Source organism: Budorcas taxicolor, chromosome 20 (genome assembly GCF_023091745.1).
Source record: "Budorcas taxicolor isolate Tak-1 chromosome 20, Takin1.1, whole genome shotgun sequence".
Taxonomy (NCBI): Eukaryota; Metazoa; Chordata; class Mammalia; order Artiodactyla; family Bovidae; genus Budorcas; species Budorcas taxicolor.
The window spans coordinates 24,062,792-24,082,913 of NC_068929.1; the positions used below are offsets into that span (position 1 = coordinate 24,062,792).

The following is a 20,122-nucleotide window of genomic DNA, read 5'->3' on the forward strand; positions in this document are numbered from 1 at the left end:
CAAAACAAAAAATAATTAGAGGTGGAAAGAAGGGGAAGCACATGTTACAGGCTGGAAAGATGGCAAAGTATAAGAATATTTTATAGTTGTCAGAGATCCTCATAGGGTCCCTGTGCTGGACAAGGGGGAAGGATGGAGAACATGAGGTTGGAATTTAGTAATATAGGCACATGATATCATGACAATTATTTGAATGGAGAGTAATAGGATATATATATATATATATATATATATATATATATATATATATAATTTGCTTTGGGAAGAAGCATGAATGCAAATTAAAAACACAAAATTGTATCCTTACAAATTAGTTACTTCTCTCCAAAAGCAATTAGTTTGTTTTCAGTTTCTGTTTCTCTGACTACATTTTTTAGGAGACCTCAGAGTTTCTGCACTTTCTGCCCATTCGGAGCTTGTAAAAATGAGTCAAGTATTCTTCTAAAATTTCAAGGCAATACAAATCCATTCTCCTCCCAAAATTTCTTTGTTCTTATTCCCAGTTATATCCGGTCCCATCACTTCATAGCAAATAGATGGGAAAACAATGGAAACAGTGAGAGACTTTATTTTGGGGGGATCCAAAATCACTGCAGATAGTTACTGCAGCCATGAAATTAAAAGAGGCTTGGTCCTTGGAAGTAAAGCAACCTAGATAGCATATTAAAAAGCAGAGACATTACTTTGCCAACAAAGGTCCATGCTTTTGAACTGTGGTGTTGGAGAAGACTCTTGAGAGTCCCTTGGACTGCAAGGAGATCCAACCAGTCCATCCTAAAGGAAATCATTCCTGAATATTCATTGGAAGGACTGATGCTGAAGCTGAAACTCCAATACTTTGGCCACCTGATGCAAAGAACTGACTCCTTGGAAAAGATCCTGATGCTGGGAAAGATTGAAGGTGGGAGGAGAAGGGGACAGCAGAGGATGAGACAGTTGGATGGCATCATCAACTTGATGGACATGAGTTTGAGTAAACTCCGGGAGTTGGTGATGGATAGGGAAGCCTGTGGCTAGGAATGCTGGCGTGCTGCAGTCCATGGGGTTGCAAAGAGTCGGACATGACTGAGTGACTGAACTGATACTGATATCTTTAATTATTTCTCCTATCCTTTCTAATTCAACATTTGTACATTTAAAACAAATTATAAGATTGTATATGTTAATATATAGAGATTATTGCTATACTATAAATTTGTATTTGGATAAAAATAAAAATCCAAAACATTCCCATATATTGTTATAGGTACATGCATCTATAGGGGATGTCAAAAACACATACAAGAAGAATGATTCTAGCTACAGGATAATATTCAGTTCTGGGACAATTCCCTGCAATTCTCCAAACATTCCCAGCCATTTAAGCCAGTGTTCTAAAAATTTAGGGTCATAGAAAAGTCAGAAGGGTGTGTTTTAAACATGAAGATTCCTGGCCTTCAGAAACTTTGAGGCAGCATGCCTGGGTTACGGTTGACAAATATGTACTTGAAAAAGAATCCCACAGGATGCAGTTGGAGGTGATACAGAGGACCATCCTAAATTGGAAGTACTGAGCATGTGAAGCTGGCAGGTAGGTAGAGGAGATGGAAGCTCAGGTGAAAGGGTCAGGGCTAAGACAGCATTGGCTGTCATTAGTTTATAGACAGAGTTCATGCCTCGCAAGTGGTTGGGAGTATCTAAGGGAGGGTGCAGAGAAAGAAGAGTGGTGGTTCGAGGATAGAAAAAGTACAAGAGGGAGAAAGAGAAGTCTCCCAAGGAACAGCCAAGATATGGCTGGAGAGAGTGCACCATGATATAGAAGTGAAGATGGCAGAGTTCAAGGAGGGCACGCCCAGCAGGCCAAATGAAACAAAACCGGGAAAGGGAAGACCTAAAAAATGTTCATTGTCTGTATAGTGTAACTCAGGCACTACAGTGGTTGTTCTTGAAAGGTAGTGTTATCATTGTATTTCCAGGCACCTGATGTATTATAAATATTTGGTAAACTAAACTGAATAATCAAGGGAGGCCTGCCATATGAGTATTTTAAAGACCTCACCTATAGCTCAGTCCCATTAAGTAACTTCATTAGGAGAAACAAATGTTATATGGATGTAACCATCCACAGTGGAGAATTAATTGTAACTAGGTCAATAAAATTCTTTGTTTTGTTTTGAGCCATCTGCTAAGATGTGGTAATGACATTTAAAAAACAGTACCCAACCTTTGTGTGTGATGCTATTCTGGACAATGTAATTTTACCAGTAATTAAAAAAAATAAAGCTAAGACCTTCAAAATCTTTAAGCTTAGGTTTTTCCTTTATAAATGATCTTTCGTGATCATTTATAGAAATGTATGTAGTCATGAGGAAAAAAAAAACACGTTAAAGAAGGTAAACAACTCTCTACAAATGCCCAAGTGCTGGTTGCTAAGACAACTGCTGGGGTTTATTGAATACAGAGCAAAAAAATCAATCAGAAATCATTGGAAGAACTTGCATGGGTACATAAAACATTTCTGCCTCATAATTGCAGGAAATTTCCTACATCTGTGTACCACATGAAAAGGGTTTGTGTTTGTGTCAGTCGGCAGAATTCCAAGGAAAGTTGCCTTCTTGATGTGTTCTCATCATTTTAATTCCCTTCCATAACATGACCTTCTCAACACCCAAGTAATTTATTAATATTACAGTGGTAAAACAAAAAAAAGTAGCCCATTACCTGCCTCTTTTGTACCAGTGTCACTTAATTCTTGGCTCCCAAGAATGGCTCCCATTCTTGGTTTCTTTGAATCAAACAGTTTTCAGGTTTATATATAGAAGTCATTTACATCTGTGTAGCAGCTTCTTCCCCCATGTGGCATATGCTTGACTTGTCAAGAAAACACAAGGAGGGAGGGATGGTCTCAGGAAGCTGCCCTGCCAGTCTCTCCCAGATTTCCTTTGTTTCTCTCTCAGGGAATCTATTATTCTCTATTCCTAGCTTCCCAAGGTGCTAAGACGACTAAGAAAAGATTGCCACGTTTTTCAAACTTTTGAGTGGAAAACATTGTTAAGTTGATGGAATAGAGAGAAGCCCCACGAATGAAATAAAACATCAAGGGTAGCCACATACAGCCAGACGTCAGCTGTATGACCTTCTCATGGCAGCTGCAAGAACTTAGTAGGAGGGTTCTTCTGGTCATTGGATGATAGCCTTTAGTCTAATGAGCTCACTAATCTCATAAGGAAATGGTCAGTCTCTCAGACTGGACTGTGCGTAGTAAATTTATGAGATGACCAAGTAACAGAGTGACCCACTGGGGAGGTCTCTGCTTCTCTAATCTGTGCTACACACTCCCCACAGATTAATCCCAAAGTGCCTCCTTCAGAACAGGGTTTTTCAAATTTTAGTGGGTTGAGGCAAGTTAGTGGATGCTAGATGGGCTGTCATCTATGGGGTTGCACAGAGTCGGACACACCTGAAGCGACTTAGCAGCAGCAGCAGCATATATTTAGTGAGTTGAAACATGAAAAAAGATGAAAAATAATAGAAAAGAGGATAGCATCAGAACAAATATCTAATAAGGGTAAGTGTGTATTGTGAAACTTTCATTTCATTCTCTTTCTATGTAGGTATGCACTGGATTGCTAGATTGGATACATTTCTAGTCCTGACCAGAAAGGTTAGAAAGCCAGACTAGTCCTTGCTGAGAATTCCTCAGTGATCTCTCTTGTATACAGAAAAGAAGAGACAATTCCAACTCCTTTACTCAAAGGCTGGAATTGTCCCCCAAATCCACTCGACTTCCATAACATTATGCTGGGTTCCAACTTTTTCATTCATTGTCCTCCCAATGTTCCTCTCAGGATCCTTACTCCACTGTGCCCTTTATTCATAATGTTTCTTCTCCTCTTAATGGTTTTCATATTCTACTCTCCTTTTGGGACCATTCAAAACTTATCTTTTCATTTAACCATACGATTGCTAGTTCCTCTCATCACTCACCTCTTCCTAGCTTTTCTGCTCATTTCCATATATTCTGTCTCTGTTCCCTCTGCACTGCTCTTTATCCATCTCCCATCCCACTTCATTCCCACACCTCCTGCCGACAGCCTGTGTCTGCCTCACTCCCTCTGTTGCTTTCCTCTTAGCATGCACCTCCAGCTTATTATATCCTCATTATCCTATTTTATTGTTGTTTTATAATTCCTGCTCTCTTGTGTATATCTCTGGTCTCCCCACTTGACTGAAAGCAACTTGAGCCTAGGAACTGTGGATCATAGTTTTCCGGTATCCCTTACAGTGTCTGGCACAGTGCAGGATATATAGCACATGCTCAGTAAAAAAAAAAAAAAAAAGCCTTGAATTAATAAGTCAGTGATGGCCACTGAAGCCTCTCCTCTTATGCAGTGGCCCCTGCCAGAGTCACCCCCAGCCATGACCTCCTCCACACCACCCACCCCAACCCTACAAGGCGGGCTTGTATGCTGTGGGCCAGACTCAGGAACAGATGCCCATAGGTGGCTCCCGTGCACACAGCTGAGCCCCAGGAGCCATGCAACTAAGGAAGAAGAGATAAAATCTTTCCTCACGGCCACACAAACAGTGGATTTACAGCCCATCAACTGGCTTTGTACACTCAGCACCTGCAGAATGTCTGAATGGACAGTGAATGCTCCTGCAGCTGAGACAGGTCTAGCTTTAGCAGCTGTGGACTTTACAGGCACATACACACGGATGCTGGACCAGGCCAAAGTCTGAGCTGCCCTCGTAGCACCCACAGTGGGTCCGGATCTATGATTACTGCAATCCTGGGACCTGACTTCAGGGGATCTGTGCTGGTGGCTTGGTGAAAACAATGCTCAAGGAATATCCAGGTGGCTCAGTGGGTAAAGAATCCGCTTGCAGTGCAGGAGACACGGGTTCGATCCCTGGATTGGGAAGATCCCCTGGAGAAGGAAGTTGCAACCCACAACAGTGTTCTCGCCTGGAGAATCCCATGGACAGAGGAGCCTGGTGGGCTACAGTCCAAGGGGTTGCAAGAGTTGGACATGACTGAAGTGATGTAGCACGCACGCAAGAAACACCAGGGCCAACTGCCGGGTTACAGATAGTTAAGGTGGGAATGAGAGCACTGTCAATAACAATATAATCTGAGAGCCTGCACAACAGATGAAAGATGACACAGCAGAGCACACCTACACGCGAGTAGCCCAAGAGGAGGAACACTTAGTGGCTTCTGTCCCAGTAGGAGTGCTCCAGTCTCACCTAACTCACACCACAGATCAGAAACACAGCTAGGAAACAGAGCTGGGAACTGCTACTCCAAGAACTAGGGAGCAGATCCTGTACAACCACAGAACAAAAGGAAGGCCCTGCTCAGTATCCAGTGCAGGCTCTGGTCACCACATATCCATCATGCCTCCTATCAAGGGGATCATAGACAGCATACACTGAAGAAGAGGTGGCAGACATCTATACTAAAAGCAGCCTTAGCACCAGGAAAAAAACCCACACTGGCTACACAGAAATGTCCCCACATAAAAACAGGCCTCCAAGACACAATCTGAGGGTCTGTCATTTGAAAGAACAACCCCCAGAGCACTTAACCTTGAAGCTGAGAAGAGGTTGAGTGCAGGAGCTCCACAGGGCTGAGGAAAACAGAGTCCACTCTTAGAGGGCACACACAACGTGTCATGCACTGGGACCAGCAAAAAGAAGTGCATATATCATAGCAACCTGGGTGAGACCTACCTAGGGGTCCTGGAGGGTCCCCTGGGAGATGAGGGTCGGCTGTAGCTCACTGTGGGGGCAGGGAGACTGGTACTGGAGACCCCAGGGAATACTGATCAGTGTGAGCTCTCTCAGTTCAGTTCAGTTCAGTTCAGTCGCTCAGTCGTGTCCGACTCTTTGCGACCCCATGAATCGCAGCACGCCAGGCCTCCCTGTCCATCACCAACTCCCGGAGTTCACTCAGACTCACATCCATCGAGTCAGTGATGCCATCCAGCCATCTCATCCTCTGTTGTCCCCTTCTAGGAGGTCCCAATTTTGGCACCAACACCCACCCCAACCCAGCAACCTACAGCCTCCAGTGCTGGAAAGCCTCAAGCCAAACAACAAAGTAGATAGATACATAGTATCACCCATCAGGAGACAGGCTGCCTAAGTTGCACTGAGCTCACAGCCACTTCAAATCACACCCCCTGACACCCCCATGCCCCCAAGAGGAACAAGACCCAGCTCCACTCACCAGGGGCAGGTGCCAGTCCCTCCCACCAGGACACCTACCTCACCCCAGGACCAGCCCCAGGACCAACCCCTCATCCACCAGGGGCCAGACACCAGAAGCAAGAGGAATTGTGACCCTGCAGTCTATGGAAAGGAGACCAGAAACACAGAAAGACAAAATGAGAAAACAGAAATGTGTGCAGATGAAGAAGCAAAAATTAAAACCCCAAATCACAACCAAAGAAAGAGAAGAAAGGCAATCTACCTGAAAAATAATTCAGAGTAATAGTGGTAAATATGATTCAAAATCTGAGAAGAATGGAGGCGTAGACCAAGAAGATACCAGAAATGTTTTAAAAAGAGAAGATTTATAGAACAAACAGAGGTGAACAACATAATAACTTAAAAACTACACTAGAAAGAATCAATAGAATAACTGAGGCAGAAGAATGGATAAGTGAGCTGGAAGACAGAAAGGTGGAAGCCACTGCCACAGAACAGAATAGAGACAAAGAATGAAAAGAAATGAGGACAGTTACAGAGACCTCTAGGGAGGGAGAGTGTGTGTGTGTGTGTGTGTGTGTAACTGACTCACTCTGCTGTACACCTGAAACTAACACAACATTGTAAATCAACTATACTGCAATAAAAATTATTTTTTAAAAAATCAGTCATGATTCCCTCCTTTGTACCAAAATTCTACCCTACTGACTCCAACATTTTTTCCCTAGATAGAATCTTTTCCATTTGAATTGGCTTTTCCATTTCTCAAGTTTTTTTCATATCTCTCATCTCCGTTGCTTTTATCTACAAAGACTTAATAAAGTAGGCATGAGTCATGATACTCATTCTTAAATGATGAGGAGATTGAGCCTCAAAGAGGTTTGTAACTATGACACATATTGCCACCAGTGTACTTAGAACCAAAATCTAATGCAACCTATTCTGTGCCTATTATCCACCCTCCTCCAATGGAAACTTGAAAACAACAATCACATAGAATAATAATGTGCTCTCAGTGTCAAGTGTTGTATATAGAGGAAAAGCCCCAAAGAAATAGCAAACAAGGCATATCCTGTCTGTTTTATGCAATGAGAATTAGAACACTGCGTTCTAGATCCAAATGCTGGCTGTCTCTTTTGCTTCTGTAATTGTACTTGTAAGGATGCCACAGAAAGGGGGAGAAAGTCCATGTACTGCTAACAGATAATGTGTTGGCTTCCACTGTCGGGTTGACAATCTTTTCATTTAATTCATCTAAGCAATTAGCTGGGACTCTGTTCTGTGTTACAAGTAATTAACATGTTCTTTTTCTTGTTAATTTGATCATTTGTTTCTTACCAAGCTGTTCTCCTAAATGTTGGCCCCTCTCGGTTGAGATGACTCGCTCATCTTCCATGTCACATTTGTTCCCAACCAGGATAACCTGGGCATTATCCCATGAATATGTTTTGATTTGAGTTGACCTAAAAAGGAAAAAAGAAAAGGCAAAAAATTGATCAGAGAAAAGTACAACAGCATAAAATGAAGGAGAAGAAATATATCCCACAGACAGATGATGGTAACAGCAAAAAATGAAGCCCAAATGCCTGACATTTAGAATTAATTAGTTCAGTGCAAGTCTACCCTTCGGATACTCATTTGGGATCACATGAGTCAAAAATCAGGGGACCTGTGGTGGTGTACTGAGAATTCTTCTGGATTTGATGAGATTAATATTACTACTGCTGCTTCCTTCTCTTCTACTCCACATTCCACAGCACCTTTATAACTGGACTGAGTGGCCAACCATCCCAGTTTGCCCAAGATGTTCCCAGTTTTAGCAGTAAAAGTCCTTTGTTCCAAGAAACCCTTTACTTCCAAGAAACCTGAGGTGGCTGGTCACTATTTACAGTCCATCACAGGAAAACCTCATTTTACCATGTTGCAATCACAACCGAATTGTCTTTAGCTAAGACTTGGTTAGGAAACATGGGGCCAATTATAATATTAAAAAAAAAAATTATAAGAATTAATATTCTCCTGCCTTACATTTTTCAGAGAAAAATGCCAGGTTTGTTAATATCACAATTACAATACAATGAGCTAGTGTTTTAAGTTACCATAAACAGGATAGCTAGAATTCAGAATAAGCTTCCAGTATGGATCATAAGGCTCATAACCAACTTTTGATTTCCATGCTTAGATGATAATTATAATAGTTAATATTTACAGGTACTGTTTCAAACTCTTTTATATATGTTAACTTAATCCTTAGAGTACTCAATGGATATACCATTATGATCTCCATTTTATAGTTGAGGAAAGTGAGGTATAGAGAGGTTAAAAAATTTGCTCAAGACAACTCAGCTAGTAAAGCGGTAAATCTGGAAATCAAATCCAAGCAGCATAGTTCTTAAACACACATCAGTACCACTCATTAAAAGTCTGAGAAGTTAAGTTCTAGTGTATTTGTTGTCATTTCAGAACAGAAGCTGAAAGGAAGCCATGTTCTTTAATCTTCCCTTTTTATTGGCCACGTTTTACTTGATAACAATTCAAGATAGGTGGGAAAGACACATCACCCAGTGGGTGGTCGAGAGAGATCGAAAACCGAAAAAAATGTTTAAAGTTTAATGAAGGGATTTGTACAGTGTCAAAAAGAGAAGCTTGGTATGTTCTTACTAGCAACTGTCAAATCCTTCAGAATTTTAAAATAGAAAATAGTGGTGAACTGTTCTCAACTTGAAGAGAGAATGAAAGCCAATAGCTTTAAACTGTAGCAGGAGAGCTTTCAATGAGATGTCATCACTATTTCTCCCTTCCAAGAAGAAAGGAGAGAGCTAAGAGGCAGACAGGGTCTGATTTCAGAGTACTTCCCTGAACCAAGTACAAGTTTTCAAATGAGATTAAAATATCTGGTGAAAGATACCTTTGGTTCCATGTGAGCATCTCAAGGTGCAACATATTTTATCAGAAAAATCCAGGGATAGGACCTTTCTAATTCTGACACCTAAGTTAATAATATATTCCTCTAGCAACAGTGACATTGAACATGTATCTATAAACTGGGAAAATAAAGGCAGACATTCAAAACCTAAACTTTTTCACTTACCACATCTTATATAAGTGTGGAGTATATGAAAATTGGAGAATTAAGAGTAAATTAAGGTGTAAAAAATATTTTATACCTGGACACATCTTAAATCTCAAGTGGTAACGTAACTGTACAAAGAAATTTCAAAGGTTCTTTGAAAGGAACTCTAATCACATTTCCTTGGGTAATTAAAAAAAAGAAAAATTATCCCTTTGCTCGTATAGTTCTTGTTAGCCAAGGCTTAGCCTCTGCCTAGAAAGGGCCTAGGTTGAGAGCCCCTCTGTTAATGGGGAAAGTTCTTATCTTGGCACTAGATAGAAATAAAATATGCAGAATGAGGTTAAGGAGAGCAGTCTCAGGAGAATGTCCTACTTGCATAAGGGGTGGGGGCTGGTGTGTAAATGGCATGGCCTGCTGAATTTACTAAGGATGAATGCTTGCCTGAAAAAATTTAGCCCAGGATAGGGGTGCATTTTTGTGAAGGTTAGAAAAAAACAAAAAACAAAAAACACAAGCTGATTTTTACTGTCTAACCAGGTTAAAAAAAAACAAAAAACTTCCCTGGTGGCTCAGATAGTAAAAGTGTCTCCCTACAATGCAGGAGACCTGGGTTCGATCCCTGGGTTGGGAAGATCCCCTGGAGAAGGAAATGGCAACCCACTCCATTATTCTTGCCTGAAAAAGCCCATGGACAGTCCATGGGGTCGCAAAGAGTTGCACACAACTGAGTGACTTCACTTTCTTTCACTTGACCAAGTTAATGGAATGCTTGCTTTTCCCATTAAATATGTCTGTCTCTCGGTTCTGCTAACATAATAACTCATGGATGTCTTAGGATGCCACAGTGATAGATTATACATCTATTCATACAGAATATTCCCTGTTTATATGTACTAAATATATGTGTGTGTATAATTTGGGGAGGGCATGATTACATCAAACATACCCCTTTCCGTTTGTTCTTATATAAAAAATACTTTACTGTAACTTCTGCAATGTCTTAAGTTGAAAAGGAAATAATTTAAAATGAACATTTTCTATAATTACCAAGGAATTCTACAGAACCATTATCTTAAAAGCTTAAAGAGCCATTGGAGACCATTTCTTTTTTTAATGAAGTAATAATTATGGTCTGGGCTATCTGTGCTGAGGTGAACAAAACATTAATTTGCCATCAGAGCTGGTTAATCGAGTAAGATTTGTTTTTGACTAGTTTGGACTTCCTGACAATGTCCACCATCAACAGGGTTCAGTTCAGTTCAGTTGCTTAGTGTCCAACTCTTTGCAACCACATGGACTGCAGCACGCCAGGCCTCCCTGTCCATCACCAACTCCCGGAGTTCACTCAAACTCATGTCCATCGAGTCGGTCATGCCATCCAACCGTCTCATCCTCTGTCATCCCCTTCTTCTCCTGCCTTTAATCTTGCCCAGCATCAGGGTCTTTTCCAATGAGTCAGTTCACATCAGGTGGCCAGAGTATTGGAGTTTCACCTTTAGCATCTGTCCTTCCAATGAACACCCAGAACTGATCTCCTTTAGGATGGACTGGTTGGATCTCCTTGCAGTCCAAGGGACTCTCAAGAGTCTTCTCCAGCACCACAGTTCAAAAGCATCAATTCTTTGGTGCTCAGCTTTCTTCACAGTCCAACTCTCACATCTATACATGACCCCTGGAAAAACCATAGCCTTGAAAAGATGGACCTTTGTTGGCAAAATAATGTCTCTGCTTTTTAATATGCTATCTAGATTGGTCATAACTTTCCTTCCAAGCAGCAAACATCTTTTAATTTCATGGCTGCAATCACCAACTGCAGTGATTTTGGAGCCCCAAAAAATAAAGTCTGACACTGTTTCCCCATCTATTTCCCATGAAGTGATGGGACCAGATGCCATGATCTTCATTTTCTGAATGTTGAGCTTTAAGCCAACTTTTTCACTCTCCTCTTTCATTTTCATCAAGAGGCTCTTTAGTTCCTCTTCACTTTCTGCCATAAGGGTGGTGTCATCTGCATATCTGAGGTGATTGATATTTCTCCCGGTAATCTTGATTCCAGCTTGTGCTTCTTTCAGCCCAGCTTTTCTCATGATGTCCTCTGCATAGAAGTTAAATAAGCAGGGTGACAATATACAGCCTTGATGTACTCCTTTTCCTATTTGGAACCAGTCTGTTGTTCCATGTCCAGTTCTAACTGTTGCTTCCTGACCTGCATACAGATTTCTCAAGAGGCAGGTCTGGTATTCCCACCTCTTTCAGAATTTTCCACAGTTTATTGTGATCCACACAGTCAAAGGCTTTGGCATAGTCAATAAAGCAGAAATAGATGTTTTTCTGGAACTCTCTTGCTTTTTCCATGATCCAGCGGATGTTGGCAATTTGATCTCTGGTTCCTCTGCCTTTTCTAAAACCAGCTTGAACGTCAGGAAGTTCACAGTTCATGTATTGCTGAAGCCTGGCTTGGAGAATTTTGAGCATTCCTTTACTAGCGTGTGAGATGAGTGCAATTGTGCAGTAGTTTGAGCATTCTTTGGCATTGCCTTTCTTTGGGATTGGAATGAAAACTGACCTTTTCCAGTCCTGTGGCCACTGCTGAGTTTTCCAAATTTGCTGACATATTGAGTGCTGCACTTTCACAGCATCATCTTTCAGGATTTGAAATAGCTCAACTGGAATTCCATCACCTCCACTAGCTTTGTTCGTAGTGATGATTTCTAAGGCCACTTGACTTCACATTCCAGGATGTCTGGCTCTAGGTGAGTGATCACACCATAGTGATTATCTTGGTTATGAAGATCTTTTTTGTACAGTTCTTCTGTGTATTCTTGCCACCTCTTCTTAATATCTTCTGCTTCTGTTAGGTCCATACCATTTCTGTCCTTTATCGAGCCCATCTTTGCATGAAATGTTCCCCTGGTATCTCTAATTTTCTTGAAGAGATCTCTAGTCTTTCCCATTCTGTTGTTTTCCTCTATGTCTTTGCACTGATCAGTGAGGAAGGCTTTCTTATCTCTTCTTGCTATTCTTTGGAACTCTGCATTCAGATGCTTATATCTTTCTTTTACTCCTTTGCTTTTCGCTTCTCTTCTTTTCACAGCTATTTGTAAGGCCTCCCTAGACAGCCATTTTGCTTTTTTGCATTTGTCTTCCACGGGGATGGTCTTGATCCCTGTCTCCTGTGCAATGTCACGAACCTCCGTCCATAGTTCATCAGGCACACTATCTATCAGATCTAGGCCCTTAAATCTATTTCTCACTTCCCCTGTATAATCATAAGGGATTTGATTTAGGTCATACCTGAATGGTCTGATGGTTTTCCCTACTTTCTTCAATTTAAGTCTGAATTTGACAATGAGGAGTTCATGATCTGAACCACAGTCAGCTCCCAGTCTTGCTTTTGCTGACTGTATACAGCTTCTCCATCTTTGGCTGCAAAGAATATAATCAATCTGATTTCGGTGTTGACCATCCTGTGATGTCCATGTATAGAGTCTTCTGTTGTGTTGTTGGAAGAGGGTGTTTGCTATGACCAGTGCGTTCTCTTGGCAAAACTCTATTAACCTTTGCCCTGCTTCATTCTGTATTCCAAGGCCAAATTTGCCTGTTACTCCAGGTGTTTCTTGACTTCCTACTTTGGGTGGTGTCATCTGCATATCTGAGGTTACTGATATTTCTCCTGCAGCAATCTTGATTCTAGCTTGTGCTTCATCCAGCCCACAGGGCAGCTTTAGGCAAAATCCAATCACCAGCTACAGGGGATCAGAACCATACTGACTGATTCATAAACTACCACAAATCATAGAATCTAAGCAGCATGGATTATAAGATAAAATTATTTAATGAATGGCCCAGAACAAAGAAAAGCAGCCAGTGAAACTATGATACAATACTTTAATAATAGTCCTGCTAGACAAACTTGTCACTCACATCAGCTTCTTGTTACTTTGAAATTTTTTTTCATGTATTCTGAGGGATTTAGTAAGTTTTTCTATTTTAGTTGCTTTGTTCATGATACTTTGTTTATGAGAGACGACCATCCCATGACTATCTCAACAATAAAGTTCAACCTACCCTTCTGCTTGTGGGTATCTTCCCTTAAGACCTGTAGAGCACTAGATTGTTGCTTTACAGGAAAACATGAAATGATAGTCATTACTCCAAAATGAGTTTTCACATTCCTAGTATAAAACTGATACCCCTTCTTTCATACACAATAACTTTCTACCCACGTCCTAGTAATTTCACCTCTCAGTTGGCAATATACACAACTATGACCAAGTTAGCACATGTGTAGGTAGTGGAATCTATTTTTCATATAGCATCAGCAATTATAATAAGCCATTAGTTATAAGACACATCCCAATTTCAGATATGTTAAAATATGAATAGTTCTGCATCTTACATTCTGTAAAACACTATTGTTTTCTCGGTATTTCCTTTATACATGAAGACCTAGGTTGAAATAAGAGCTTGCGTCATTCCTTTAGCTCAGGAAAACACGGAGATGAGAAAATATAAACCCCATGCGCTGAGAAAGCCCCAGAGCTGTATTTCATCTAGAGAATAATATGAATTAAGGTCAGAAGAATGTGGGGATGATAATCCAGTCCCCATGCCTTCCAACTCAGAATCCTAACAGTTTATTCAGTTCATTTAAAAGAAAGCACTAATACCAAGTGGATATAGGTAAGTCATGCTATCTTCTTTAGCTTCAGCATCTTCATCTATAAGATGAGGCTACCACATTTTGCATTTACTTTCTGGGGCTGTTGTAAGACACATGTGGTTGAGGTAGGATCATGCTCTACTTTGTAAGTTGCAAACATCTTTTTACAAATATAAAACACTGTTAGTCCCAGCTTGGGCAGCCAACTCTTTCTCTTTCTAAATCCACCTCAACTCATCCCTTGTAATTTCTATCATCTAAATAATAATTTGACTTTTCTTAATTGAAGAAAAGTTGTCTTGTCTTTCCTCGTCTCAAATCTTGTCTCCAGCTCGTATCTTGAGGCTGAGGTCCTAGACAAATGCATTTCTAACTGGGAGTAAATGGTCTTCTTTGGTGTGTCTATTAGGAGCATGACACATGTCTATTTAGTAAATTATTCTTTCATGTGACATTTCTGTGTATCTACTTTTTCAGTCATTTACTGTATTTTGCAAAATTTCTTATTTGGGAATGGGTTTCTATCACCTCATTAGGGACTGTCATATTTCCTTGTCTATTAGAGAGACAGTTTTAAAGAGTGGCTGTCACAAAATAACACACATGTGAAAAGATGATTTATTTCTGAATCACTGCTAAAGATCCTTTGGGGTTTACTGTTAATCTCAGCAAGATTAATGGACTCAAAAGCAATATGCTGGTCACCATGGTTACCCAACAAATGGCAATTAACTCAGACCTTACCAGTAACCAGATGATGGTTACTATTAAAAAAAAAAAAATCTGTTATCTGTCTTTAAGTTAAAAACAAAACAATAACCCCTTTCTATATATGGTTTTATTTTTATATGTTTTCTCTGTAAATGTATATGTAAAGAAAGAGGGTTTTTTCCCCTTTGTTTTATATTATCAGGCAGGGGGAGATGAGATTTTCATATTTTACATATAAATGACTGAACGCTGCACAGAATAAAATAATTTAGGAGAGTTATAAACAAAGAAACCAAATTCCTATAATATCTCTATTTCCTCTCCTTTGTTCTGCGTATATAAATAATTTCCTATGAGTTCAATCTGTTTTCATAAAGAAGAGACTCTTATTAGTCATAATGTTCTGAAAAACAGTCCACAGAATGTGCCTCAGTAATCCAAAAAGCAGTTATCGTGTAGGGTCTGATCTGGGATATACATGGGGAAAATGTGGTATCAGAGAGAACATGTTCAGCTCTCTCCTCGCAGTGAATCTCAGCCAGATCTTAACAGCAGCCCTGTCCTTCATTCTGGAAGCTCAAAGTTCCCCTCAGCATTCATTTCCCTTATTCTCTTCAACATTCAGGAGCTTCAGCCTTCCGCATCTTAGCAGACTTCAAATTGTTATGGAATTTCCCAATCTGCTACTGCTCATCACATAGTCCCTTCTGTTACATTCCCACTAACTTAATCACTTATTTATCCAATTATTCTCAACCTTGGAGAGCTGTTAAAAATTACTTCAACCTAGAACAATTAAATCAGAACCTTTAGGGATGTTGTCATAGGCATTTAAAAAAGAATCTCTCCAGGTGAGTTCTGTGTATGACTGTATGGCTCTCTCTCCCATACCTGGTTTAGTTTTTAAAATAATCTGTTTCTTTACTTGCCGTCTAATACCCAAAGTGTTTGCAGGTGGTTTACAGAGGTACATACAGCAATACAAGGTATATACAAAATAAACTTTAAAATGAGTAAGTGGCAGTAAGAAAACAAAAACAGGAGCATGATAAAACTTAATGATTTATATATGCTGTAAAAGTTAAGAGGTAGTTTAAGAAGTTAAGACAGGCTTTGCATATGTACATTAACTCCTTTAATTAAGGAGTTATAAAAGTAAATGCTAAAAAAGCACCTTCAAATAAATTTTCTCCAATATTAATATTTTTAGAATTTAAAGAAATGGGCTTATAGTTTTTGATAAGATTGCTATATTCTCATTAAATATTCTAATAAGACAAAAAGCTAAAGCAAAAATAAAAATTATCAGAAATCTCACTACCCCCAGATAACCACCACTAACATCTTGGTGAAAATCCTAAAGTAGACTGTAGTACTGAACTCACTGAGTCATGACCTCCTTCCCTGGAGGTGGGTCCTATTTCCCTGCACCTCCCTGGCTTTGGACTGGGCCAAGCACATTGCTTTGGTCAATGGAGTATGAGGAGATTTGATGTGAGCCACTGGTGAGCAAGAGGCACAGAGGCCTTGTGAGTTTCATCAGCCCTCTTGTATTCTTGCTCTTCATTGTGGCAGGAACCCATCCCAGGAAGAGGGCTGCTCTGCCAGCCTGTCACAGGAGGGAGAAGCCAGGAGCAGCCCAGCTGAGTTCCACAGAGATCAGCATATTTCAGCCAAACCTAGAAGAGCCCATCATTCCTTTCCATCTTTCACTCCCCACCCTCCTTCCAACTTTGATACAGGCTTATTAATTTCTTTGAATTTTTCAAACATGCTACAGTTTCCAACAAGTAGGAGCTATCACTATGGATGGCTCTAGGTTTTGCAAGGCCTAAAACTAATTTAAAATGTGAGGGTCCAGTTTAAGGGGGAAAAGTGCAAATTAGAAATACAGATGGTCAGAATGACCATCTTTAAAAAGTCTGTAAATAGCAAATGCTAGAGGGTGTGGAGAAAAGGAAAACTGTTCACACTGTTAGTGGGAATGTAAATTGATGCAGCCACTATGGATAATAGTATGGATATTCCTCAAAAAACTAAAAATAGACTTGCCATATGATCCAGCAATACCCAGACAAAACTGTAACTTGAAAAAATACATGCATCATTATGTTCACAGTAGCACTATTTACAATAGCCAAGGCATGGAAACTCCTAAATGTCCATTGTCAGATGAATGGATGAAATGGAATACTACTCAGCCATAAAAGGAACAAAATAATGCCATTTGCGGCAACATGGATGGACCAAGAGATTATCATACTAAGAGAAGTAAGCCAGAAAGAGAAAGACAAATACCTTATGATATTTATATGTAGAATCTAAAATGTTACACAAATGACATTATTTATGAAACAGAAACGGACCCACAGATATAGAGAACAGACTTACGGTTGCCAAGGGGGAGTGCGGTGGGGAAGGGAAGGACTGGGACTTTGGGATTAGCAGATACAAACTATTACATGTAGAACGGATAGATAGCAGGTCTTACTGTGGAGCACATGGAACTGTATTCAATATTCTGTGAATATGGGTAAGCCATAGTGGAAAAGAAAAAGCAAGAATTACAGATTTAGGTACAGGGCAATCTGTAGCAGATGCTGTTGGCGCTCTGCCCATATCCCCCAGGCCTTGCCACTTCTTTGCTTGCTAGCTCACTTCCAACTGCCAGTGTCTGCAGCTCTTTGCTTTAAAATCTTCTCTGAAGCAAGGGAAGACCGCTCTGCCCATCAGGGAAAGTCAGATGCAACAGAGAGAGAGCACGCCCCAGGAACAGACCTCAGCCAGTGACAGACAGGAATTGGTGTCTAACTGGTGCCCGTCCCTTGCTCCTCAGGCTGCTGCCACACCAATTCCCAGATTTTCAAGCATAATGGTAGAAACACCATTCTCTGGTGGCCTTCCCATCCCCAGCTCACTTTCCCACTAAGAAAGTACTGTTTCTTACACTTTCTGAGTAAAAAAACTACTTGTATACAAATTCCCCTCTCTGAGCCTGCTTCTAGAGGAACCCCAACTAAGATGCTTGGAAGGGGCTTGTCCAGGTAAGGGGCCAAAGCTTCTGGCAAGGTTCTGGAGTTGGCAGTACTGGCTTGAAAGCGCTGATTATGAAATATCGAGAACCTCTGACAATGAGTATGATGGGTGCATTTATACCATGGAAACTGGTGAATTAAATCAGAAGTTTTTCTTAGTTTTTGCTTTTATTTTTTTCAAAGAATCTGTTTACTGGCACACCATAGAATTTAAGCTTCCTTATTTTTGCAAGAAATCCACCAGTTGCTATCACACGTGCCGCTGTCTAAAACACATTTAGAGTCCCTGTGTCGGGCTCTGTCGTCCTCTTCCATCTTGTCTCAGCACACAGCTTCCCCTGGATTAGGCGCCCATCACATGGGGACTGCACACCCTGTTTCTCACTCACTAGGACCTTCTCCTTGTCTGTATCCCTCCTAGACCACAATGGGCAGGGCCCCTGACTGTTCTGTTTACCACTGAGCATTCAGGAAAATGTGTGGCACATAGAGAGGTCTCAGACAGTAACTGTAAATCCATTGTCAAATGAATGAGTGAATGACAGACCGAATGTGGCAAAAATGCCTAAGAAATCCGGTAAGTTCAGAATATCAGCACAGATTAGAAACAGCACAGGAGGAGAATCACCACTCTATGTGATGCCAGTGCCCCCGGCCCCCATCCCTTCCAGGACCCAGTGCTGGCAGAGTTCTTCCACGGTCTGTGCCGTCCTGACTGTGGAAGGGAAAGCAAGTGTTGGCTCCTCCACAGTCATCTGGTGATAGTCATTCATTCCAGCCTGCAGAAATCATGGTGTCCTTTCTGCTCTAGCACCAAGAGTCAGGATGAGGATGCTCAGGGAATAACTTAGCACTTCAGCACCATGGAGTGGTTGCCTTGTTGGGCCCTCGTCCAGCTCCTTCATTTGATAGATGACAAGGCTGAGACTCGAGATGTGGAGTGCCATCCTAACGGATATGAAGCAGTTACGAGGGGGCTGATGAGACTGCATGCCGAGACTCTCCATGCCTCCTCTTCTACAACATGCTGTCCACGTCCACAGGGAAAAGCAGTGACTGCATTCTACTGATTAGGAAGAGGTTCATAGGCTAAACACTTGATTGCTTTTAAAAAGAAGAAATAATATGTCTCCTAAGGAACCAAACTACTTCAAAGGAGTATATCATATGTTACCATTCGTATGTGGACTGTAATTTAAAAAAAAAATGATACAAATGAACTTATTTCAAAACAGAAAGAGACACACAGATAGAGAAAGAAAACTATGGGTGCCAAAGGCAAATTGCGGAGGTGAGGGATGAATCAGGAATTTGGGATTAACATACACATGCTATTATATATACAATAGGTAACCAACCAGGACCTACTATACAGCACAGCAAACTCAACTCAATATTCTGTAATAACCTATATGAGGGGAAAAGTCTGAAAAGGAATGAATATATGTATAACTGAATCACTTTGCCGTACACTTCAAACTAAGAACATTGTAAATCAACTATACTATAATTAAAAAAATAAGTTTCAGACACAACAAACACATACACACAAGCGCATTCCAACCTTTTTTCCTGGTACATATAAAAACAATAACATTTGTATGAAACAGTAGGGGAATATGGAGAATATAAGACTTGGCAAAACATCCCTTACAGGTTCTCTATGCTTAATAATTGTAAGATAAATGAAATCACAGAATAGAGGAATATATTAAACAAATAAAAGGTTAACCACGACAACTTATCAACTGATGGAAGGAAGGCATGTGTTTGGAATGATTAGCAACCTGTAATTGAGAATGGGAATCACCATGGTGACTGCAATAGACACTCAAGCATCCTGATGGGTTATTAGGTTTAGTGACCACAGGAATCAGCAGGAGACCCAAGGGACGGCCATCAGCAGTGAGAAACATTCCCAGTTGTGTAAGTCAGACTAAATGCCTTAAATGTTGCCTTAAATTAGCAAGTAACACCCTCTGCGATGGGGAAGACCCTGGCCCTTGCTATCCCACAAATGAAGTACTGGCCACTCTGGTGGTATAATAAAAAATAAATAATACAAATAATATTTAAACATCAAACAATTCATTAATATAACCATATCAGGCAGTGTGCTAAATGTTTCACATTTATTATTTAATACTTATAACACTGCAAGGCAGATGGTATTTTTTTTCTCATTTTGCAGATGAAGAAATTGTAAAATGAACACTTATTGAGGCTAAGTTACCAAAACCCTCAGCTAATATAACACAATGGAACAGCAAACCTTTTCCACTGGAGTAGGAGCTCAAAGTCCTGGGCTTTTTATACTTAATTCAGAGAACCAAGAACTAATCACTCAGCTTTCCAGAATCTCTGCTGAGAGAGCAGAACAAAGCCTACTAATGCTTTCTCTAGATTTTCAAGAAGACCAATGTGAAAATGTCCTGAAGGAGTCTT

General features: G+C 40.5%; 1 protein-coding gene across 1 annotated transcript in view; it reads right to left on the reverse strand.

Annotated features, from left to right (window-relative positions):
• Positions 1-20,122, reverse strand: part of RAB3C (RAB3C, member RAS oncogene family) — a 262,371-nt gene that overhangs the window by 27,400 nt on the left and 214,849 nt on the right. The window contains exon 3 of the mRNA XM_052659277.1: positions 7,534-7,658. Coding sequence (XP_052515237.1) covers positions 7,534-7,658 — 125 coding nt within the window. The remainder of the gene's footprint in view (positions 1-7,533; positions 7,659-20,122) is intronic.